Source organism: Pelmatolapia mariae, linkage group LG18 (assembly GCF_036321145.2).
Source record: "Pelmatolapia mariae isolate MD_Pm_ZW linkage group LG18, Pm_UMD_F_2, whole genome shotgun sequence".
Classification (NCBI taxonomy): Eukaryota; Metazoa; Chordata; class Actinopteri; order Cichliformes; family Cichlidae; genus Pelmatolapia; species Pelmatolapia mariae.
In genome coordinates, this window is record NC_086243.1 from 8749282 (window position 1) to 8774818 (window position 25537).

Consider the following 25537-nt stretch of genomic DNA (forward strand, 5'->3'; position numbering starts at 1 on the left):
TTAAATCAATTGCCTATTCCAGCCCAGCCAAGAGGGTTTTGAGTGAGTTTAAATGATTGTGACATTTTACAAGTCACTGTGATTTGTGACATTTAGAAGAAGGCAAGTCAGATACTTTAAGTCATGCACTGAATCCCATTTGTGATGTTTCATATGAATATAGAGGGGATGCTGGATTCTAGAGAAACTCTGTAATGAATAGAGATGGAAACTCTATGAGGTATGCACTGTTAGGGGGGGTTTGACCTGTTGATGTAAAGGTAAGGATTAAAATTAGTCAAGACCTCAGAAATAGCGATTTTGAAAAAGTCAAAACTCAGGGTCCACTTAGTGTCTTTACCCCCAGAGCTTTCCAGTTTCCAAGATCAAGAAATAACTGCCGTACTTTTAGTAATATAGTTTGGCATTTGTCAAAATTGACTGTGGAGTCAGCAAAGGGAGCCAAGGGAAATGTCAAGTTAAGAGGGAAAATAATAAAGTGGGTGTTTAAAACCTGAGTGTGTATCTCAGAGAAATACAGTCTGTAACTGAGGATAAATATTGGCTGCAAGTACACAACCAGATTCATGATGTTTTTCTCCTCCCTCTACTTTCTGTAATGCGAGTTGTGCTATGCTGTTTCTTCGACTCATCTCACTCCTGCGATGACATTTCTAAAAATAGAAAGTTTGTTGGCTCTGGACAGAAACGCATAAGGTAGTGGAGATGATAAGCCAGAGCCTCCATGTCTTCTACTTTCTGTGTCAAAGAAACCTTGTTGCTCTTTCTTCTTCTTCTTATTTGAGTCTGATGTAAATTTGTGAGGTAATGAGGGGAAGAGGAGAGGCTCTGTCCAATGATTTTTGTCTGTCTTTCAGACTAGGCTCCAGCTCTGCCTTTCACAAGGCAGTGGAAGAAGCAAAAGTTTGACATGTGTAAATCAAAACCAGAATAAAATAATTCAATCCCGACAAGAATCCAGCAGCCTCACCTCCAGCACTTTTATATAGGATGGTAAAAAAGATATTGTGTCATTATAAGGAAATACTATAAGATTTCATTTCATGTTTTTCTTTCTTTTATAGAAACCATACCCGAAGTTGTTTCGCTTCAGAAAAGAGCGGCACTGAATTGTAGCTAACATAGATATAAATGATCATGTGCAAATCTGTCAGAAAAACAAAAATAAAGACTTTCTCTAAATTTTCACTTTTGCTATTTGTCATCAACACAACAGCACAGATAATGTCATTGCATAACCACCGTCTCTATCTTGCAGTACTGTGCAAAAGTCTTGTGACGCCCTTCCTTTGTTTATATTTTGCTTCCAATGAGCCAGATTTTCTTGTAAGTTTTAAAAGTGGCCTTGAGCGTAGCTCTTCATGCTTTTGAAGGTCTTTTTGTTTTTCTCTGGACATTAGCTGCTTTTTCAGCCCTCGTACCTGACCACTTTTTCAAGCAAAAATTCATTCAAGCATAGAAAAAGGCACCTAACTCAAGGAATGAACCACACACAGCAGACAACTTAGCAAAGCACCTATTTTAAATTTTGTCTTTAGGCACTTTCTTACCTGTAGCCTGTTGCAACACTGTCACGATCCTGGGTCTTTTAACTCGGCGCTTTGAGTTTCAGTGTATTATGATGGTTTATGGTTTATGTTTAAGTTCATTTAGTTATCTTAAGCTCTTTCTGTTTTGCCTAGGTTGCCCAGTTATAGTTCATTGTTTATCAGATTCCCCCTTGTGTTTATGTCTCCCTCACCCTTTTTGTGTTTCATGTCTGTATCCCATTATGTTTCCTGTTTTATTTTGAAAGTCATGTGTTCCATGTTCAGTGTGTTTTGCTTCCCCTGTGGCGTCATGTTCATGTGTATAAGCTGTGTTCCCCTGTGTTTCATGGTCTGCTGTCATGTTTCATTGTCAGGTCGTCTGTTGTTTCACGCCATGCTTCCAGGTTTCATGCATTCATGTATTCATGTCAGGGTTTTTCATGTTCTATTTCAGTTTACTCAGTTTAGGTTAATGTTTTGTTTTGCATCAGTTTACCTTGCCCTTTGTTTGTACCTTTTCATCAGCCTTATTAAACAGCTCACCTTTTGTTAAATCAAGTTACGTTCCATGTTCCATTGTGTCTGCGTTTGGGTCCACTATTCACACTCCACACAGTCTGCTTCCACTGACTATGACAAACACATAAATTTTTTCCAGCTTCTTTACCTGAATCTACAGAAAATGGCAAAGATAACACATTTTGATGGACATAAAATCATACCTTTTGCACCAAAATGATGATTCCTGCAGCACTATCAGCTGGAAAATTGGTATATCTCCACATTGTGTGCGGAAAAAAAAAATCGAGGAAACCGGACAAGTGGAGGAGAAAAGAAGACGTGGCAGGCCTAAAAAAACTGTCTACAGCAGACAGAATCTGTAAGTCATCTCCTCAAGAAACACGAAAAAATTCGGCAAAGACCTGACACAGGACCTGAGAGCAGCTTATCCATCTATTGCTCACCTAAGCCTAATCTGAAATCATTTCATTGGAAGGGTCGCTGTGAAGAAGCTGGATTTATGAAATCAGAATTTAAGCAGTATAGAGCAGCACTTTGTAAATAGCTTGGAAGTGACTGATGGTTATCATGAAGCCTTAATGGGTGGCTAAATGGTTTTGATGGATTGCTAGTGAGAGGAGGAAGAATAAATCATCCCAGAGAAATAAAGGACCATCTATGCTGTGTAAATGTAAAGAATCACTCTTTTAGTGGTACTCAGGCATAGGCGTACATTTGTCTTCAAAATCATTTGTTATGTTGTAGCAGAAATGATCAAATTGTACCCCCATGCAGTGCTTGTCCTGATGTTTCTTTCACTCTAAGAAATTTGTGCCTCATGTTAACTTGCACACGTCCAAGCTTTTTCACATCTCTCAGTTTTTACTTCTGCGTTCCACCAAGCCTTGACCTGCGTAAAGGACTCGAGTGCACACAAATACATACAGGCGTAAACAAATTTGCTTCTTTTTCTTTCTTGTGTACTCGAGTAGAGGTGGTAGCCAAAGCCTCTCTCTGCGGTTGTTTGTTCCACTTCCCACCAGGCAGATGGGGGAGGGGGGTAACAGGTGTCAGGCACCACTTCACCACAAAGGAGTGGAGGAATTGACAGCGAGGTTTAATAAAAGGCTTAATAAAAGAAAACCAGGCATTATTTATAAGTGTGCATGATAAAAGGGAGATAGAGAGTCATAAACAAAGATATCTATTCACTGTGGGCTACACTGACTTAGCTGAAGTGAACCAGCTGAAGTCTCGGGCTGTGCTGTATTTCAGTCACATCCCTCACCAGTTTATTTAACCTTCTTCACTCCACAGTCTGAATCTGTAGTGGCTCACTGCTGCACAGGCCAGCAGTCTCCGTGTATTGAACTTGTTCGGGTCTCAGGCGCAGCAAGAAAACAAGAGTATTTCTCACCTTTGGTGTGAAAATCCTCAGAATCTGATAGTGAACACGGCCCGGGAGCAGAGAACACACCCCACATAAATACTGCCTTTAAAAACTTTACACTGGCATTTGCACAGGGAAGCATGGGATCAGATTGTAGTTTACTTTTATTCATAACATACCAGCCTGCTTCCTCAAAGCTCACTAGAGCACCAAATGTGCAATAATCCACCGCTGAAAGCCGTCCAACAAATGTGCTTAAAAACTATAGCACTCAGCTGTCGTGGAACTAGAAGCTGTGTATAGCAGCTTGGGTGACCTCTAATTTTTAATTTTGAGTTACCATCAGGTGAAAAATGTTCTCAAAATGAGAAAACTGCTGATATTTCCATTAGCCTAAACTACTGTGTTTAGTGTTAATGATTCTTAGTTAACTTCCTAAACATCAGTATGTTGTCATGGCAACTTTGCGATTCAGATTTATGCGCTTATTAGCCACAAACGTGCTTCAGCTGACTCGTCGCATTAGTCATCGCGTTGCATTTGTTGACAGAAAAGAGAAGCCATGATCTTCTGGAACAAAAGTTGTTTGTCTTTGACTTGTCCGCGGCTCAACAAGCAGAAAATAAAGCGGCAGGATACAGTATTTGTAGTGAGCAGAGCTGATGAGGCACATGATGAGGCCCATCAGTCAAGGCGAAATGGCCTGACAACCAGATTCTAGCTAAACTGCAGCGAGGCATATCGGGGCAACCTTCACAGTCAGCATCCTGCACAGGATTCCCAGCAACCCAAAAGGTCCACACAAATCTGTGAAAGTGTTCAACGCGCAACAAGAACAAAGAAACCAAATTCAGAAAATATGAAAGCTAGCGTTCTCAAATTGGAGGCAACAGGCAATGCAGTCTTGACACTAAAAGCATTAGTTATTAATTTCTCAGTGTCTGGAAAGAAAAGTGGCACATTATGAACCTGACCCTGCTTCTTTTTCTTTTTCCTTACCTCTGTCTCTCTCTCTCTTCTTCTTCATTACTTACCTCCATCACTCTTAATTCTTCTCCCTTTCAATTTATTCATATTCCTCCCGTTCGGCTACACCTCCCTTCTCCTGCTTGTTGAACCTTTAACCTCGCTTCCCCTGAGCATTGCTCTTCCTTCCTGTTTTTAATTTTCTTCCCTTTCATTCTGACCTCACCTGCATCTGTTTACTCCGCTCGCCTCCTTTCTGCTTGTTCTCATCTTCCCTCCTGTTCTGTTTCACTTTTCTTCCATTTCTGCTGAACACATTTGATTCTTCAATTTCATTTGTTTCTTTTATTTACTCTTCTCAATATTTCTACCTCCCTCTTCCCCTCTTTTCTTCTGCACTCTTGTCCTGACTCTTTCCCCGCTTCCTTCTCTCTGACAGGGGCGTTGTCCGCGTGGACGTGAACCTGCAGGATGTGGACATTGACCAGTGCTCCAACAGTGGCTGGTTCGGCGGGACCCACCGCTGTAATCTCACGAGCATGGAGGTGGGTCTGCTGCTACTTCTCTTATGCATTTTGTCATTCTAGTGTATTACCAAAGAAAGCAATTCATTTTGGAGTTACATTCACCTATTTGTTAATTCTAGCAAAATCTATTTGTTTCTCTAAGCCCTCGCATTGAATTTGAATGCAACAGTTGAGTTATAAATGGACCTTTGAAGGATTACTTAAAGGCTCGAATGAGCTGTTTCACAGAGCCTTCGCTGCCTTTCCTCTCAACGCAGGTTGCCTTTGATCATGTGCCTTCAATATGAGCATCAGATAACTGACCAAAACCCAAAGAGTAATGTTCTCCATTCACTCAGCCACAGTTACTGTAAATGTGTGAAACTGTCTGTGAGGAGTGGTACAGAATGGATGTTTTATGCTGCTCTGTGCTGGCCCTCCTTTGAAACCTTTCTCGGACACGACATGCATACTATATTTCTATTTATATATTTTAAAAAAAGTTTTTAACTGCAGTTTAATACCTCTCCATAAGTATAAGTACTGACATCATTCCATTATTCACCATGAGGCACAAACAAACAACATCAGAGTGATGCAGAGGAAGGGTGTATTGACGAGCTGACCATACAATAAGCAGGCAGCAGCAAAATCTCTAAGATTGCTCTGTGTGGAGATGAATGGTTCTTTCATTTCACTTTGAATGTGCAATTGATGCTACAGTACATTAGTAAAAAAACGTCAATAAAATAAAGTCTCTTTTTCCATTCACTCCTATTCATTAAAGACTATGTTAAAAGAGCAGCCTCTGTAACGTTGTACCTCTCTTTGATTTCTCTATAACATCTCTGGTATTATGCTCCCTGTTCTCCAGCTTAGGTTCGCACCACCCAGAAGGTGTAGATAAGGCTGAAGGGAATGATACTTGGTTTTGCAGAAATTTGCTCACAACCATTCTCATGGCCGTCGTACAACAATAAGGCTAATTTTACACACTACCATGTTCCTAATTGATCTCGAACATTTTGAGCACAGCACTTGCAAAAACACTGTCTTTGATGCACATCCCTTTTCACCTTTCTGCAGTAACAGGCTGATGGTGTATTGTTGTCACCCTGTCAGGTGGGTGGATAGTTGGCAGGCGGGCAATATGGACACCCAAGTTGTCAGTGTAATAACTTGACAACAAAGGGATGCAGGACTTTCACACTGTTACCACAGGTGCATCTGCTAAAAATCTCAGACAAGTCCAAATCTGAGAGATCTCAGCTTTAAGGTCATGGTTCAGAGGTCATGTTTTCTTAAAACCTTGAATGGGATAACTTGACAAGGAAGTCATCTAGGATTTTGAAATTGATACCATAGGTGTATCTACTAGGAGGCTGAGGGGTACCACTGGCCAGTACCTTTTCTAGTAGCCATGAAGCAATAAACAAACAAACAAAAATGAACCTCATGGTAGAAGCAAGATAAGGGGATAAGTGGAACAAAACTCATTAATTTACAAAGTAGTTTGTCGCCTACTGACTTAAGAGTCCTGCAGGACTGTCTGCGATGTGTGTGCCTTCTCCACACTAAAGCATTCTCATCTGTGTGACCGGTGTGACGGAACCGGCGGCAGACATTCATCACATTTGTCTCTTTCTGAAGCGTCAGAGAGACAGAGAACGATGAGGTAGTTCTGTATTTGTGTCTGTCTGAGCGTCCGGGTGCGGCGTGCACGGGCCCGCCTCTGTAATTGCCACCTCGCTTGTGTCGGTGCCAACGCGTGATGTTTTGCAGGGAGCCTGTCTGACTCCAGCATGGGAGAGTGACTGCTCGGGCGTGCATGGCATGTTGCTGCCCATATGATGTATAATAAATGCAGTGTAATGGATTGCAGCAAGATGAGATGAATTATTGACCATGCTCTTTGTTTGCGTGCGCTTCTCCCCCAACTCATCACCAGTCTGTCATGGAGCATTAGAGCGGGTAGGTGGGGGGGATATACAGATGAGACAGATCTCTATGTTTGCATTCTTCTACACTTTTATATAAACTAGTGTCTCCTGTATGTTGCCTAGTGAAATCTCAGTGTTGTTGCTGATAGAATCTTCTGTTCTGTTTTGTGGCTGTGACTTTAGGTTTGGCAGCCTTTTAATTGCCAAGGATAGCAAGGCTAAGCTGTCCGAGTCTGATCACTGTCATCAAAATGCTTTGAATTACGCTAGGTGTGTGCCCTGTTTATATGTGCACATGCGGCTTTTGTGTGTGTTAAAATAAGTCACAGTGCCATTGCACACTTGTAAGCTTTTACTTTTTTGCTCAGAACATTTGCTTTCAAAATGCTGTCAATACAGTTGGACTTAAAACGTCATGGAGGGACAGTTTGAGACGGCCATCGAAGAGCTCACAGCTTCTATGATTAATTTCCTTCACACACTATATTTTTGGCCAAGCGGCAGCCAGTGATTCAGTGCCATCTTGAATCCGCAGTGCTGTTTTTCTCTTGTTGTTTGAAATGTACTGAGGAGCTTAGAGAGCAGAAATTAAGACACTGGCAAACAGCACAGAATTAAAACTTTATATTACAAATGTTTTCATAGAGAGAGCAAATATTGACCAAGAAACAATATCATCAATCTTGTCCACGGATGATTTCGTAGAGTAATGAAATCCACAATTGGAACAGGCTTTTCTTATAGGATTTATTTAGACACGCTACAGCTGATTGCTCTCTGAGAACTTTAAAAAGGAGGGCAGTGTGGAGCCAATGAGTCTAGCATAAATTACACTATATTGTCACAAGTATTCACTCAGCCATCCAAATCACTGAATTCATGCATTCAATCACTTCCATGGCCACAGGTGTATAAAATCCAGCACCTAGACATGCAGACTGCTTCTACAAGCATTTGTGAAAGAATGGGTCGCTCTCGGGAGCTCAGTGAATTCCAGCTCGGTACAGTGATAGGATGCAACCTGTGCACCAAGTCCAGTCGTGAAATATCCTCACTACTAAATATTCCACAGTGAACTGTTAGTGTTGTTATAACAAAGTAAAGCTGATTGGAAACAACAGCAACTCAGCCGTGAAGTGGCAGCCCATGGAAAAATCACAGAGCGGTGGCTAGGAATGCTAACACACATAGAGGTTGCCAACTTTCTGTAGAGTCAATCGCGACAGACCTCCAGACTTCACGCGGGCTTCAGTTTAGCTCAAAAACAGTGTGTAGAGAGCTTCATGGAATAGGTTTCCATGGCCAAGCAGCCACATCCAAGTTTTACATCATCAAGCACAATGCAAATGTTGGATGCAGTGATGTAAAGCACTCCACCACTGGACCCTAGAGCAGTGGTTATGCTTCTCTGGCAATCTGATGGACAAGTGCAGTGTGGCGGTTGCCAGGAGAAAGGTACGGTCTGACTGCGTTGTGCCAAGTATAAAGCTTGGTGGAGTGGGGCTTATGGTGTGGGGTTGATTTTTAGGAGCTGGGCTCACCCCTTAGTTCTAGTCAAAGGAACTCTTAATGCTTCAAACTAAGACATTTTGGACAATTTCATGTTCCCAGCTTTGTAGGAACAGTTTGGGGATAGGCCCTTCCTTTTCCAACATGGCTGCGCACCAGTGCACATTCCAAGGTCCATAAAGACATGGATGAGCAGGTTTTGTGTAGAAGATCATGACTGGCCTGCACAGAGTCCTGATCAGTGTCTGACCTCAAATGTACTTCTGGAAGAATAGTCAAACATTCCCATAAACACACTCCTAAACCTCGTGCCTTCCCAGAACAGTTTCAGGTGTTATAGCCACACACGCTATGGATTAAAAATCGGATGTCACTCATATGCGTGTGAAGGCAGGCGTGTGAATACTTTTGGCAATATAGTGTATCTGGTACAACAAATCTTGACTCTTGCCCACTTTTATCTGCATATTCAGAGATAAACTAATATTTAATCTGCACGCTATAAGCTTAGCATTTTAGCATGCCTCTATAGCATTTTGTAGATATTTCTTTTAATGTATCTTTAATGTAGAAATGCTCAGTGGCATTTTGAATTCCCCTGAAGGTGTTCGATGCACAGACTGTCAGATAAATAAAGATAGCTGAGGATAAATAAAGAGACGTGAGAACCATGTGAAACTGTGATATAGAGCTGTCATGGTAGCAAAGGAAAGGGACTCTGCAGTAAATATAACCCAACAGCACGCTGCTAGCTGGTCTTTAAACGCTACTGAGCACTTAGGGAATATAAGTTGCTTGTCTTTGACTTAATACTCTGCGAGGCAGCACATGACTTACAAACAGTGCATTTGTGTTTATCTCATAGCAATTTCTTACGGTTTTCAATTTCCAATGCGACGTGTCCAGTTTCTTGTTTCACTCTCACCCCTGCCCTTTTCTTTCTTTCTCAGTGTCTCGTTCATTTCATTTCTTCATTTCATTCTTTTCTCCTGCCTGATGTAATTAATTGCTTATTGCCGAGCACAATTCAGCCAGCCCATTACCCCTATTTGGATGTAGTTCTTTGGGGACTTTACCTCAATTTTCTTTTTCAAATCAAAGCCTGAAAAGAGTGCAGGCTTAAGCCTTAACGAAAATGATCTGGCTGCTAATATAGTGTCTGAGCAGCTATACCACAGTCACAATAAGGACCAAGCAAGGGGAAAGTGCTTCTTTGTCCCAGTGTCCCTATTAAACAACAGTTCATTTCTAAATCCTGCTAAATACATTTTTGTGGGAAATGGGGTGTGGAAAGTTGATGTGAGGCTCATTGCTTTCCACCATCCAGTACAAACATACCCCGAGGCTTTGTCTCACAGTGAAACCATAATAATGAAACAGTCTCTTGTAATGTGATGGAGCGTCGTGTCTCCTCCAGAATGTTTGGAAAGTAATAGCACAACACCCACTTTCTCACTGTTGCTGTGATGTAATGGTTTAGTCAGTTTGTAGATGATCAACTTTTATGTTAACACTGCAGCTTTTCCTCCTCTCTTTATTTTGCATACGGGAGAAAAAGCTTTTCCAGTGGAATGCCTTTTTTTGTTTAGAGGCAGTTTTGCAAAACAGGTTTGGGCAGGTTTATTGTCTGTAATGTATCCAAATGGTATATCTAATAAACTAAGCTTGACTGCTTTTTTATGAACTCTATCGCCAAATTGCAATTCTGAGAACTATTTTGGCACTTTTTAAGTTTTTTTCCCCTTTTTGCTTGCCGTAGTACTACTGTATCTTCCAACAATAGAATTAACTTTGAGTACCCCTTAGAATTAGGGGGTGGTTATCAGTTGGATTATCTGACCTTTGCTACTGCAGCTTTGAACTTCATCTGAGTTGCAAATTGTAAAATGTTATGTCATGATGCATCATTTGGACTGTAATTATCACCAGCCAAGCTGTAAAAAGTATTCATGTTAGCCTACGAGTTGCAATTGGTGCAGTGGTAAACTGTGTCACCTCACTGCAAGAAGGTTCCTGGTTTGAACCCCACTCTTTCTGTGTGGAGATTTTTTATGTTACATATAAAATATAAAAACTAATACGTGATTATTTGGCGATTCTAAATTTGCTTGTGGATATGAGGTAGATAAAATGCTTTAAATGATTAATTATTAAAGTGTTCTGATTCTGATTTAAGCATATACATACAGTTTAAAAAAAAGAGTGCCCCAGTCACCCAGGCCTAAAGACCAGTCAGTAATGGCAGGTCGCTCAGCAAAAATGTACAGTCAGGTCCATGAATATTGGGACATCGACACAATTCTAACATTTTTGGCTCTATACACCACCACAATGGATTCCAAATGAAACGAACAAGACATGCTTTAACTGCAGAGTGTCAGCTTTTATTTGAGGGTATTTACATCCAAATCAGGTGAACGGTGTAGGAATTACAACAGTTTGCAAATGTGCCTCCCACTTCTTGAGGGACCAAAAGTAATGGGACAGAATAAGAACCATAAATCAAACATTCATTTTTTAATACTTGGTTGCAAATCCTTTACAGTCAATCACAGCCTGAAGTCTGGAACACATAGACATCACCAGACGCCGGCTTTCATCCCTGGTGATGCTCTGCCAGGCCTCTACTGCAACAGTCTTCAGTTCCTGTTTGTTCTTGGGGCATTTTCCCTTCAGTTTTGTCTTCAGCAAGTGAAATACATGCTCAATCGGATTCAGGTCAGGTGATTGACTTGGCCATTGCAAAACAGTCCACTTCTTTCCCTTCAAAAACTCTTTGGTTGCTTTTGCAGTATGCTTTGGGTCGTTGTCCACCTGCACTGTGAAGCGCCGTCCAATGAGTTTTGAAGCATTTGTCTGAATATGAGCAGATAATATTGCACGAAACACTTCAGAATTCATTGTGCTGCTTTTGTCAGCAGTCACATCATCAATAAATACAAGAGAACCAGTTCCACTGGCAGCCATACATGCCCACGCCATGACACTTCCACCACAATGCTTCACTGATGAGGTGGTATGCTTAGGATCATGAGCAGTTCCTTTCCTTCTCCATACTCTTCTCTTCCCATCACTCTGGTACAAGTTGATGTTGGTCTCATCTGTCCACAGGATGTTGTTCCAGAACTGCGACGGCTTTTTCAGATGTCGTTTGGCAAACTCTAATCTGGCCTGCCTGTTTTTGGGGCTCACCAAAGGTTTACATCTTGTGGTGAACCCTCTGTATTCACACTGGTGGAGTCTTCTCTTGATTGTTGACTCTGACGCACATACACCTGCCTCCTAGAGAGTGTTCTTGATCTGGCCAACTGTTGTGAAGGGTGTTTTCTTCACCAGGGAAAGGATTCTTTGGTCATCCACCACAGTTGTGTCCCGTGGTCTTCCTAGTTTTTTGGTGTTGCTGAGCTCACCAGTGCGTTCCTTCTTTTTGGGAATGTTCTAAACAGTTGTTTTGGCCACGCCTGATGTTTTTGCAATCTCTCTGATGGGTTTGTTTTGTTTTTTCAGCCTAATGATGGCTTGCTTCACTGGTAGTGACAGCTCTTTGGATCTCATCCTGGCAGTTGACAGCAACAGGTTCAAAAAGCAAACAGCACACTTGAAATGAACTCTGGACCTTTTATTTGTTCATTGTAATTGGGGTAATGAGGGAATAACACACACCTGGCCATGGAACAGCTGAGAAGCCAATTGTCCCATTACTTTTGGTCCCTTAAGAAGTGGGAGGCACATATACAAACTGTCATAATTCCTATACTGTTCACCTGATTTGGATGTAAATACCCTCAAATAAAAGCTGACAGTCTGCAGTTAAAGCATGTCTTGTTCGTTTCATTTGGAATCCATTGTGGTTGTGTATAGAGCCAAAAATGTTAGAATTGTGTCGATGTCCCAATATTTATGGACCTGACTGTATATCTCGTGTGTGGTTGCTAGAAGCTCCTGGGTGAAACTGACTGTAAAGCAGTGTATGGTGTTGCACTAAAAACCTTCCTGTTCCGTGTTCCTGTTCAAAAAATTTCACTTGGAGTGAAAAGCTCTATATGACTAAAATTTTAATCATATGCAGTTTTATATTATTTCCACTACTAAAAACCTGCCTTAAAAGACAGACATATTTATGTTAATTTATCATCTTATTCTTCTGATGTTCATTAGATAGCTGCATATAGTTAGATGGCAAAAATGACTGTTAATAAACATCAAACAAATTTATAATAAAAACATATTTATTGTTCTTCTTCTTTGCAAGCTGCATACTCAATGTATAAGACAAAGTAATCAATTGCAGGCACTATTAGCATCACCCTTTGAAGAAGGCTTATTAACTGCTTAATTACATGATAAATATATATGTATGTAGGAACAGTTATCCTAAATTGTCCCTGCACTAAAACTACTTAACCTAAAAATATTTAAAAGCAAGCTACACATAAGGTACATGTGATATCAACAAAATACACATGTACCGTATACGTAATGCTGGTGTTCATTTTCAGATCAGCTACTACACACAGCATATATGATTCGTAAGGATTTGAATGTTATAATTATTTTTTTAAAAAGCAAACACAAAAGCTTTATAGGTGTTGACTATCCTGGTGCCGTTGGCCGTTTAAATTTAAAGTTTAGCCAGATTGAGGAGGAGTAAAGGAACAGATATACATACATATGCTGCGATACTTATAGTAAGAGATGCATTTAACCAGTGATTCTAAAACAGTAACATGGCCTTTAATTTAAGTATGTCTTTGTAAATTTGAGTTGAAAAAAACCCCAAACAAAAGTGCATGTTGTAATAATTCTATTAACTTCCATAATTATGCTGTTGTTTATAATAGCAGCATCATATTTTGTACTTTAAACGTATTTATATTGTATTTTTAAGTCATTATTATTATATTTCCAATAATCAAAATATGTAAAAATGCCAAACAATATACTCAAAACATGATTGTAAGTGTACATTAACTGACCAATGAATTATTTATCCTTAAGGCAACTTTTTGCTGGCAGTCATTCTTTTTCTTTCCTTTATATAGTTAAGCTTTGTTCTTCCCCTCCTTCTCCTTGGTCTCTTTCCCGGTCTGCCCAGATACAGCAGCTGAGGAGGAAGGTAGGATGTGTCACCATGAACCAAATACAAGACTTCATGCATTATGGATAGTCAGTCGTAGGGGAAGCATCTTACATAAGGAGCCACTGCTTATATAATTAGATGAAGACTAGAGGATGATTAGTGTGGGTGATTTGTGACTGGATGCAGATAAGTAGGTTTATGTATTTTCTTTTGTGTGTACTATTTTTTAATCTAAGTAGATGTTAATGTGTGTGCGGGATGTTTGCATATCTGCCTGTCGGTGTGTGCGTTTTCTCTGCCCATCCTGTGAATTGTGCCACTGGAGATAAGGCGCTTCAAAGGCAGAGCTCTACTAATGAGTGTAAACTGCTGTGACAGCCAAAGAGGGTTACCCCCTCTGTCTCTCTTCTGGCTTTCTCTCCTCAATCAGCCATGCTTCCTCCTCTCCCTTTCTTCCTCTTTTCCACACTCTCTTCTTCCGTGGCTCTTCACTTTCTCCCAAATTTCTCTATTACACCCCACTCATCTGCCGTGTAGCTCACTCTTGTTTCCATTTTGCTTACTCTAACAGCCGTACCGCTTATCCATGTTTCCATTTTCTTGCCAATTTCTCAGAGGAGGGCAAAAAGACAGGCTAAAAAAAACCTGCGAAAAAAAAAACATGTGATTCGCTTGCTTTTGTTAGCCCTGCACATGAAATAACTGTATGAAGTGGCCAACTGAATTCACCATTCTTCATCCGCTGCTTCAAATGCTGTGGCGGTTGTTGAAACTTCTTCCAGTGCTCACACTTACTCTCTGCAGACCCTAATTTGTGGGTTTACCTCCAGGGAGAGACAGGGAAATCACCATTCTCAGCAACCTTGCTGGACAGAGGAGCACCATTATTTCTGGCTGCTGCTCAGCTACCTTTTATAATGATGTTCGAGTCCTTCTATTCTCAAAAATTAATTACCTGTACACATGTGGCCATTCTGCAATACAATCAGACCGTATGGGGTGAGAAAAAAGGGACATGAACATAAATGTTTGCTTTTGCCTCACTGTGTGGAATTTGGTGTCCTTATCAACCCTGGCACATTGCTGCGGAAGAAGAGGATTTAAGCTTCACAAGTCTAAAACTCAGTATAAATACTGTATGTAAGGAAAAGGATACCCAGCTAAATGGGAAACGGCAACAGCCTGTGCAGATGTTACCACTGAAGGATGTTCAGGTGTAAAGATTATGCAAATTTTTCTACAATACAAAGTACTTTATTTGTCAGAAAAAGAAGACGCCTGACTACCTTTTACTTGCTTTAACAGTAGAAGTTGAAAAAAAGGGTGATTTTGGGAGCAGAGAAGACAAAATGTAACCTGCTCTGCTCAGTCTTTTCCTGTTTCGCAGTCCTTTGTCTGTTTTGTTCAGCCAGAGGCTCTCCATCTCTCCTCAGGGAAGTGTGAAGCTCTACAGCCTAAGCTGTGATGAAGTGTTTGAAGACTTAGTGCATCTGTACACCATTCGGCAATCCATGCACATGTTTACATTTATTTCTTTTTGCTTTTTTCATCATCAAAGAGACCATAAGGAGTAAAATTCAAAGCTGCATTAAGGAAGTTCAAGCTAAGGTAAATAATTCCTCAATTTAATGAAGCAAGCTTTGCTGTGGAGCTAAGCTAAATTTTGCTTTATAGTAGAAAATCTTTTTTCCTCCTGCAGAGCCCTGAAGGCAATGTAATAAGCATAAATTCACATTAATGGACTGAACCATATCATCACAGAGTATTGCCACTTTGGGTGATCCTATAAACATTCATGACTGTTTAAAGTTAACGGTTTCTTTCCAAATGAGCCCTCTCATACCGTTGAGACGCATCTTATTGAATTAGGTATGTTATATAGCATCGATGGCTGTGTCTGACTGACACAGTCCAGATTACCAAATGCATGATTTGAAGAAAATATTACAGTGGGAAACAAACTTTAGAAGAAGCTCTGATAAAAAATGATCAGCAGCTTTTATTAAGTTCAACAGAACTAGCTTGCTGAGACTTCCAGCTAGAGTGCATGTTGCCACGGTATCACAGGGCTTGAAATGTTACATATTTCAGTTATTTAAAATAACAGATTTCAATTCAGTTTTATTTATATTACAATCACAAAATGGTTTATACTGTAAGGCAAAGACCCTGCAATATTACAGAGAACCCCATCAATCTGATGATGAGATGGCAGGGAGGAAAAACCCTCTTCTAACAGGAAGAGAGCTCCAGCAGAACCTGGCTCAGGGAGGGGCAGCCATCTTTAAATTAACCCCCAACTTCAACTTATTAGTGGGCGAATGTAAAAAAAGATTGAAAAGGAAAATAGTGATTCCACAAGCAACCAACAGGACAAAATCTAAACTACAGGAGAGAGTAGATGAAAGTTAATCAACTGCAGAGTTAAAAGAGGGTTGTGAAAGAGAAGTGCTTATTGCATTATGGGAAGTTCTCCAGCAGCCTGAACCTATAGCAACATAACTAAGGGAAGATTCAAGGTCACCAATAAAAAGCTTTACAATTTAACATTTCAGTGAAAATAGTATGGAGCACAGAGACATTCAAGTATGTCATTTTACAGATGTCAGAAAGTAACAGGCATGCCAGCTCAATAAAGTTTTAATAAGTAGCTGTTGCTGCTCTGTGCGGTTAACAGGATTTACAGTATTTGACTTCACAAAAGCTTAACAGTAAAATTATTCTTTTCTGTAATCATGTCTCCCAAGAGACATGTTACTGATCTGAACAGAAATCAACTTCATAAATAGAGAACATAAAAAAATGTGATATGTAATAGGCTGTAATTGTATGTAGCTTCCTCGTAATGCTAATGCAGTAGCTAATTATTAGTTAATAACAAACTGCTGTGTTTTTATTGATGCCATAGATGCCAGTATCAGTCTTCTCTCTTTGTTTTAATTTCAGTAAATGTAACAGCTGTTCAATATTCACTGCAAGATGTTGTGCTCAGCTCATTTGATGTTAATTGAAGTAAATGAAGAGACTAAACATTACAAATGTGGGACCAGAAGTTTTTTTAAAAAAGGAAAAGGTTTTATGAAGTTGTACTGAGAACTTAGAATCCAGTATTTCTGGACTTTAGCACTGAATCCAGGAAGTCGTAATGAGCTGCTTTGCAGAGGTCATCCGTCAGCGTTCTATACCTGGTTATTTTTTTCTATTTTCCAATTCTGTAAAACAAACAAACAAACAAACAAACAAACAAACAAACAAACAAACAAACAAACAAACAAACATTTACGTCATATTATTTTTGCTTGACAGCTATGCAAGTGGGAGCTATGTGAGTTCAGGACCCAGGGTCTAGCAATTGCAGTAGCATCTGTCTTAAAGGGACAGTCAGTTGTTTTGTGACTTTATTTAATAGAAAAAAAGGAAAACTGTTTGTTTCGCCAGTTTGTGTGAGCCACCATGCCACCTTGAATACAGTGGTTGAGATGTTGTCTGTGGCTATATACGTAGTACACCAAAGGCGCAGGAGACGAGAACTCGGAGACGTTTGTCTGCCGTAGAGACAAGTTTTAATTCATGTCTGCACCCTCAGACTCAAGATATGAAGGATCATACCTATGTTTTGTCATCTGAGAAGTGATCCCCGTCATCAAAGAAGATTCCCAATATTGTTGCAGTTACTTATTATCAGCAGAGTAGACATACCACCCTCCCATCTCCCGACAGCTGGCGACAAGCCAGCTAAACAACAACAACAGCTGGTTATAAGTTAATGTTATGACAGCTAGTGTCAGCTTGAGTGTCTTAAAAATGACGCTTTCCCTCTGATAAACAGTTTTAATACTTAATCACGCTGTATGAGAGTTTATTCACTAAGCATCAGTGCACAGAGTTCAGAACCACTTTAGAGAAAGTTTCACTAACACCGTGGATATATATTGACAGCTGAGGTAAACAGTGACCTTTCAACCCACTCTCACTACAGGGGCAAGAGTTGTTTGTCCTCCAGCAGCCACCTTAGCTAGGAATTTGCACTTGAATTGGGAAGGATGCTGACATCTAGTGGGGAGAATTGACATACTGTAACTTTGTGTTTTTTGCCTTATTCTAAGATTTAGGCATACATTTTGCAGTGTATCAGTCCTATTCTGATAGATTTTAGTGGGCTTGATGTTCTTCTCCTATATTTAGAATTTTCAAGGCTTGTTTTGTAGTGTCTTTGAAACTTGAAATAAACTCTGTAGCAGATCTTTGTAGCTCTTTAATACCAGTTTTCCCCTCCATATTGTTATTACAAAATCATCTTAAATAATTTTCTTTAATCCTTAATTAGGTTGATGATGCGTGGTTTGAAGTGAGTAGGGATGGTGAAGACACAAACGCTTATAGGAATAAGAAGAGGATGAGAAGGGGAGAGAGGAATTAAGAATGACAGCAGAGAGGGACAGGCGTCAGGGAGGATTCATCCTCCACAGAGAAACACCATTCACTCTCTAATCTGCTGCCCGCAGCTCGGCGGCTGCCACGGCAAAACGCAAGAGCCTGTCAAGTCGGCAACAGCAGTTGGATCTTAATTGAGTAAGGCCTCCCAGACGAGTCCATGTGGGGAGCTGGAGACCACCCACCCAGATGTCTGTGTGGGAAAACATGAGGGTTCATCTCATAAGTCTTAAAATGCCAAGCGAGACTTTCGTTCCATTCCTGATACATTTCCTAAGGCTGCTCAGAAAATCTGTGGTAACATTGTGAATTTCTTGCTCTCAATATAGATCACAGCCCTTAAATTCTGAATTTACAGACCTATCATTTCTGTCCCTCTTAATGTTCTTTAAGTGTCACTCAGCTCAGCCCTCCCGGTGACTCTCTCCATAGTCATAGCACTGTCTGTAACAGCGACATGCCACCAATCAATAACTGGCTGTATATCTCACTTTTTGCCTCTTAAATTGGTGGAGAAATTCCAGACAGGCTTAAGTCCAAGGTCTCCTCTCCTCAGACATCCAGTATTTCAGTAGCTGGTAGTCTTGTGAAACAACAGCAGGCAGCTTCTCTGCCCAGGGGACAGAGTGATTGTAATGCTTTTAGGGTTTAATGCTTTCAGGGTATTTATAGATCTCTGAGGGACGCTGAGTGCTCTCTCTCTGTCTCTTTCTCTCTGCCTCTTTTCCTCTCTTGCCAACTCCCATCTTGGTGTCGTGTTCACAGCTTTTTATCAAATTGCACAGTGAGAAATGTGAAACAGGTACCATGGGCTGCAGTCCAAACATGGGGGGCCTCTATGTGAAAGTGACAGATAACTTATTCTCAGGTTTCAGTACTTCAGCAAGGAAAAAAAACTGTATTCACCTCCATGTTGTATGTTTTGCATTTGATACCTAGTCTATCGTGTGATAACGTCATGTGGTATTTTTCTCAGGTTGGCACTACGACTTGTGGTTTTGTTTGTTGGAAAGATTGGCATACACTGCACTCACCAGGTGATAGTGGGTTGTTATGAATGCAACAGTATTTTCTGAGTTTGGACATTCGTCTCACAAACATTTTTAAAGCAAAAGCAGCCTTAACGTGTATTTTTGTGGTACACCATGACTTAGAAGACCAAGATTTAAACATTAGTTAGTTTCCTGGAATTAAAGACGACAGATTCGCTGTTATCGAATGACAACTGCAGGCACAGTTTCCCTTCCTAGGGCCCTGTTTTGGTCCTCATGTAAAGCCAGCATTATGCAATCAATTCTCATCTGACTTTTTTTTACCCATACCTTTGAATCACCCCTCTATGTTAACAATTTGTATGAGGATTTATATGTTTGGGACAGGTAGAGGACATCATCTTTAGCTATCTAGCTAGCTGTTAAGTGTTGCAATATCTGCAAAAACAAGAAGAAGGCTGGATGGGAGAGATGTTACTGTACAGGTGGTGAAGACCGCCACATTAGCTTTTTTTGGTAGTTACTGGGAAAAATACATTAACTGATCAAAGAAAATGCTGCTGCTCTTTTTGATTCTAGTAATTAGAGCTTGCCAAAAACTGGTTCAGAAGGTTTAATTGAATTTAGTTTTATTTATATAACACCCAATCACAACAGCAGACACTTCAAGGCACTTTATATTGTAAGATAAAGACCTTACAATAATACAGAGAAAATCCCAACAGCCAGTCGACCACCTACGAGCAAGCATTTGGTGACAGTGGGAAGGAAAAACTCCCTTTTAACAGGAAGAAACCTTCAGTAGAACCAGGCTCAGGGAGGGGCGGCCATCTGCTGCGACGGGCTTTCAGGTGAGGGTAAGGAAACAGGACGAAAGGGAATTAGTCCCCATAGACTCATAAACGTCCAAATTCATGATAAAATCAACATGTTTACAGATTGGCACACAAAAACAAAGAATAAAAACATTGTTATTTTTCAATCCATCGATCCATTTTTCTCCGCTTATTAAATTCTGGGTCGTGGTCGGGCTGCAGCCTGTCACAGGTGTCATGGGGCGAGAGGTGGGGTATAAGCTCTACACATAGAGACACTGACACTCACATTCACAGCTCTGCACTGTAAAATGTAATTCTAGCTGTTTGTTATTTCAACATATTATTCTATATCAGTTTGACGATAGATGACTGAAGTTGTTGTTATAACATAGAATTACAAGTTAAAAACGTCCCAATTACACCAAAAAAAGCTAACTTGAAAACTCATGTCCAGCTAAATCAGAAACTTATGTGAACTTGACAATGCAGGTAAGTTGAGCACAGCAGGATTCAAAACTGCCTCACGTGACTGCTACCGAGGTGCATCATGGGGAATTGGCGGTTAACGACATGCTCACTTTACTTGGACGTTTTCTAATCGTCTTCTTTGGAATATGCTTTCAAGGTGAGTAACATTGGTTATAACTATAAGGAAAGAGAGCTACAAAAGTTGGAACATGTTTTGAATTTATGGCATGACGTGTGTTTTTCTCTTTTACCGAAATGTTTGCTTTAGCTAATGTAACTTTAGCCGACAAGGTCCAGCTTGTGTGTCATGACCAAACTTGACCTAATAAACTGACATATGGCCTTTTTTATGGGTTTAATGTGGCGCTGAGCAAATCACAAGTATTGTGCCGCTAGCTTTAAGGTTGTGCACTCAACCACTGTTGCGATATTAGCAAGCTAACTCAGCTAATTAATAAAGCTTATTTCATATTGTCTCTGTACTTGTAAATTCCTTTCAAGTTCACAGGCTGTTGTATTTTGGTGGAAGTTCATTTTGGCAATATTTCCAATAACTGGCTGGGTTCAAAAAGACCTTTTTGGCAGGACTCGGATGCTTGTTGTCATCTGTTTATCCCTATGTAATCACTTAAGGTGTTATTAACTGCTGCATGCTAAGCTGCAAGAGTGCACTGAGGACAGAGACAAAATATGGTCTACAAACCAGCATTATATTAGTTTTTATCAGATAGTCCTCCAGTGTGCTTATTTTTTGCTTTAATTATATTGTGCAGTTATTTGTTACCCTGAAATGCTTTATGCTTAACAACAGTTCACTATTTTGACTTATTTTTGAACTCTTGTGATCAGTATGACTAGATTGTGTGAGTTTCCATACTAAACGAGCTGTAGTGATAAAATAATTGGCATCAGAGACACTGATTTTTGGCATGGTATACTGCAGAAGTTTTTTTTTTTTTTGCATAATTTACCTTTTAATTAAACTGCATTCTCTGTATTGTAACAAAACTAACATTGTTTATATGTCAGAAAATTAGCAAACATGAATAAATGGCGAAAACAATATAATTATAACATATATTTTTATTTTACTTATTTTAGGTCTGTGAAGCCAAACTTGATGCTGGGGATTTATTTTTGTCAGTGGAGTCAAATGGTAAGTTACAATTTGTGCATTTTGTCATACTGGAAACACCTCAGATTATATTGTAATTTAATAGCTCTGTAGAACAAATGATATAAAGATTGTAGTGTCAGGGTACTTCTTAAGAAGTAATATGGCACTATTGATGATCACATGCAGGTGGCATAAACTAAATATTCAGACGTGTTACCAACAAATGATTCATTAACAAAAGCAATGGAGCAGACTGTTTAGGTTCTTGTGGTTGTAATAACATCCATAACTGCAAGTTTGTCATTAATTTATTTTCACAGGTCTAGATGATCACATTTGACTTTGTCATTTAAATGAGGTGGACTTGCAAACTTTGCGCTCTTTGGGGTAAATTGCTGTCCACTACATATACACAGAATCTGCACAGTATTTCAGATCTAAAAAGGGAGTATGTAATGGACTTGCTGGCTTTAATGTAAAAAGCCTGTTGTGTAACTTTAATGAGGCAGTTGGACTAAAACAGTATTGCTCATCAAGGTAAACATCTGAGGAATAAGGAAACTGTTACTTGTCCTTTTACTCAGTGTTCTTTTAATCGCACGTTTACTAAAGTTTTACATCACATAAGTCATTTTCACAATCATTCTACTTTAAAAGATTTCAAGACAGAGCTTATTGTTCTCTGAACTTCCTTGTTTGCTGAACGGCAGGTAAAGTGCATCTTTTTGTTTGTTTGCTTTTGTGTGTTTGTGTTTTCTCTAATGGGCCTCAGATGACTGTTTGCTTAAATTTGGGTCTCAAAGAATCTTTTTTTAATTCTGCCTGTACTCTCCACCCCTCTTCTTCTATTGCTCAGGTTGAAGCAGAATTTGCCCGTCTTACATCTGTTGACCTGAAAGGGTTCCTTTTTGCTGTGCTTGACCATTATGGAGAGGTTCGTGGAGCTGTACAAAATCAAGAGCGGCATAGAAAGGCTAACTAGGCTCATAAGATGCTTCGGAGATGATGTAAGTGTTCAACTGCGAAATCTAATCCTTTGTTTAAGTTTTAGGTTATCCAGTTCAACTGATGAACTCATTGAAAGAAAGCTGATAAGTAAAGTCCGTCATCATATTTCACAACTGGACATTTAGTGTGGTAACTTTTACAGAATCTATGTATATTGGTGGTAGGTTGGATATCATATTCTACTTGAATGTCCTGATAAGCCTGATTCAAAATCTCCAATGATAATCATATATTGATGGAATTATGCATCAAAAAGCTGTGAATTTGGAGCTGTCTACATGCTTCATAAACACTGTTTAAAAAGTGTTTTTGTTTTCTTTTTGACTTCTTTGACCAGAGCCCTACACAAAGGAAGAGGACAGAGGACCTCATTTTCTAAAGGAAGATCCCTCACACACTTTCAAGACTGTGAAGGTTAGCATTGTTTCTTTTAGTAAATTTAATAATGACAGCACCACAGTGGATTTTAAATTAAAAAGTACATGTGTACTTTTTCCTCACCAAATGTATTATTACAAGATCTTTGACACTGGATTTGGTCTGGGTTTCAGAGAAACTAACTGGCAAGCTAGCATTGATATTATTAGTGTCTTGTGTTTATTCATGTCTTCACCAGGGTCTTTGACATTTCGCTGCTGTACTGTTCACTTCAGCTTTACGTTTGATTTCTCACATTGTATATTGTAATGGCAGAGATATTAGGATATTTAAGGGGCTGCAGTGGCTGCTACAGCTGTGGGGGGCAATACTTTGGTGAAATGTCCTGGACCCTGGAAAAGAGACTGTGTAGACTGGGTAAGCAATTAAAGGTTACTGGCCGAGAGTCACTGGGCAGCTGGGTAAAGGTGGATGTTGATATTCAGTGCCAATTATGCAACCTGTTCAGCCATGTCTATATGCTCTTTTTTCATGCTGTTAATATAGGGGGAAAAAATAAACTTTAATCAATAAACTGATTAAAGAAGCATTGTCTATGGAGCCATAATCTGATCCTGTAGTGTAGCTGCAGTTTGCACATTTCATGTATTCTCAGCCAGATTTGGTTTAGAGCACAGCCAATATTTAGCATAAGTAGATTTAAATTCACACACTGGTGATGGCAAGCTACATTGTAGCCACAGCCACCCTGGGGCGCACTGACAGAGGCGAGGCTGCCGGACACTGGCACCACCGGGCCCTCTGACCACCACCAGTAGGCAACAGGTGAAGTGTCTTGCCCAAGGACACAACGACTGAAACTGTCGGAGCCAGGGCTCGAACCGGCAACCTTCCAATTATAAGACGAACTGTCAACTCTTGAGTCACGATTCAGTCATCCACCCATGTGTGTGAATGACTGAATGTGTAAAGCACTTTGGAGTCCTTAGGGGACTAGTAAAGCGCTATACAAATACAGGCCATTTACCATTTAAATTGAAAATTTTGTTTGAATTCTGCAATTGAAGACATGCTCAGTTATTTATGAACATGGTCTTTGTTTAAAGCAAGAAATGGATTTGTAACATGGGGGTGCATATCTCATTCTGAAAAAACTTTAACAACTAATAAGTGTTACCCAAAGCCAATCACCATCATCCAAAGCATCAGTATGGCTCTTCTTTGGAAAGACATGAATTGTTAAGCACACGGGATATTGTGTAATTGTAATTGTGTAATTTTTTTTTTTTTTTTTTGTCTTTGAACCCTTTTATAGCCGACAGGTATTGAAGACACGTTTTCTAAGAGGATGAAAGTTGGCATTGCGATGGTGAAAGAAGAAGACATCGATGTGTTGGTTGTCCTTGAGGCAGCAGTAATCCTGTCTAATCTGAGGGATGTCTCAAGTGCCATTTCCATGCTGATGGGCCTTCTTTTTGCCCTCAACATACACTATCCAAAGGAACTTAAGGACATCTTTGAAGTCATTCAGAACATCCTAATGAACATTGGTGGAAGGCAGTGCATCTCACTAGTGCATGGTCTAAGAAACAGACTCTTGCAGAAAGCCATGCAGAACTGTAATTGTATGATCCTTAGTGTTAAGGACAGTTTTTATTTTACTGTTTGTTTTTTTATTCTTGCAAGTTCTCATTCTCACTTTTGTATGTCACTAAATGACTACACTTTACATTCCAGATTAGACAATTACTCATTTGTTCATGGTTTAAGAAACTTATGTGAACAACAATATAATGCTGGACTTTGCAGATGCTTATCTCATGCAAGTCAGTAGTTTTTCCTTTGTTTTGCAATTGAGCAGACTCAAACTAATGTTTCTGAAATATCCATATTATCAAATGTTTCAGAAGCATGCAGTCATTTTCAGAGATATTGGTTCTGTGGAATTTGTTGCAATTGTAAACGAAGACAAATACAAGAGTTTGATGTCTTAGTTGTTATAAACTGATCTTTACTGTCACTTATCAAAGGTTTTGTACTATTTTAATATTTCAAGTTTTATGCTAACAGGTGTGACTGAGCACAATGAAGTTTAAAAATTTTGTAAATGTAAAGAATAACTTTTCTAAAATAGCAAGTGTCCCGTTGATACATTACATTAATGCAGACTTTATGTTGTTACTTCACAAGAATCACTACTGCTCCTAGAGTATTGGTCAGAATTTCATCTTCACCCAAACTGGGCTCAAGACCAAGTTCAAATTTATTGTTTCACAGGGAGCAGCCTTTGAGTTTTGATGGATTGTGAGCCTGATGAGCTACGTCACTGATTTTTCTGTTTCTCAGATGACTAAGATGGCACAATAAATGGTGAATGTTGGGTGCTCATGAGTAATTGTCTTGTCATGTTCTTAAAACAAACTTTCTGTATGAAATGATCAGATAGACTTTAATGGAATCTGTGGGGTTTTATTTTTTTTCTGTAAACAACAGAAAATTAATTTAAAGGAATGTAGATATTTAAACCTGAGATCTAAGATAAACCTAACAGGTAGTTTTGCTGAAATGGATGTTAGAAAGCCAAAAAAAAACCAAAACAAAACTTAAGATGTTTAATACACATTTTTCTTTACATCCAGTCAATCAACTCTGATAATTAAAATGAAACTGATTTACAAGTTCACTCAGCTACCTTAAGGAGCTCAGTTAATTAATAAACTTAAATCAACTTAGCTAACAGATTATGTTAGTTAAGCTAAAATAGATTCCTAAGTTAAAAGAACTACTAAAGTATTTGAATTAACTAAAAAACCCAAGTCAACTGAACTAGGACAAGAGTTTAAACAATAGATTATTTTAATTTAGCTGAAAGGGTTTTCCCAAGTAAAGATGACAATTAAA

General features: G+C 39.5%; 1 protein-coding gene across 1 annotated transcript in view; it reads left to right on the forward strand.

Annotated features, from left to right (window-relative positions):
- Nucleotides 1-25537, forward strand: part of LOC134617131 (metabotropic glycine receptor-like) — an 82352-nt gene that overhangs the window by 3119 nt on the left and 53696 nt on the right. The window contains exon 2 of the mRNA XM_063462324.1: nucleotides 4826-4931. Coding sequence (XP_063318394.1) covers nucleotides 4826-4931 — 106 coding nt within the window. The remainder of the gene's footprint in view (nucleotides 1-4825; nucleotides 4932-25537) is intronic.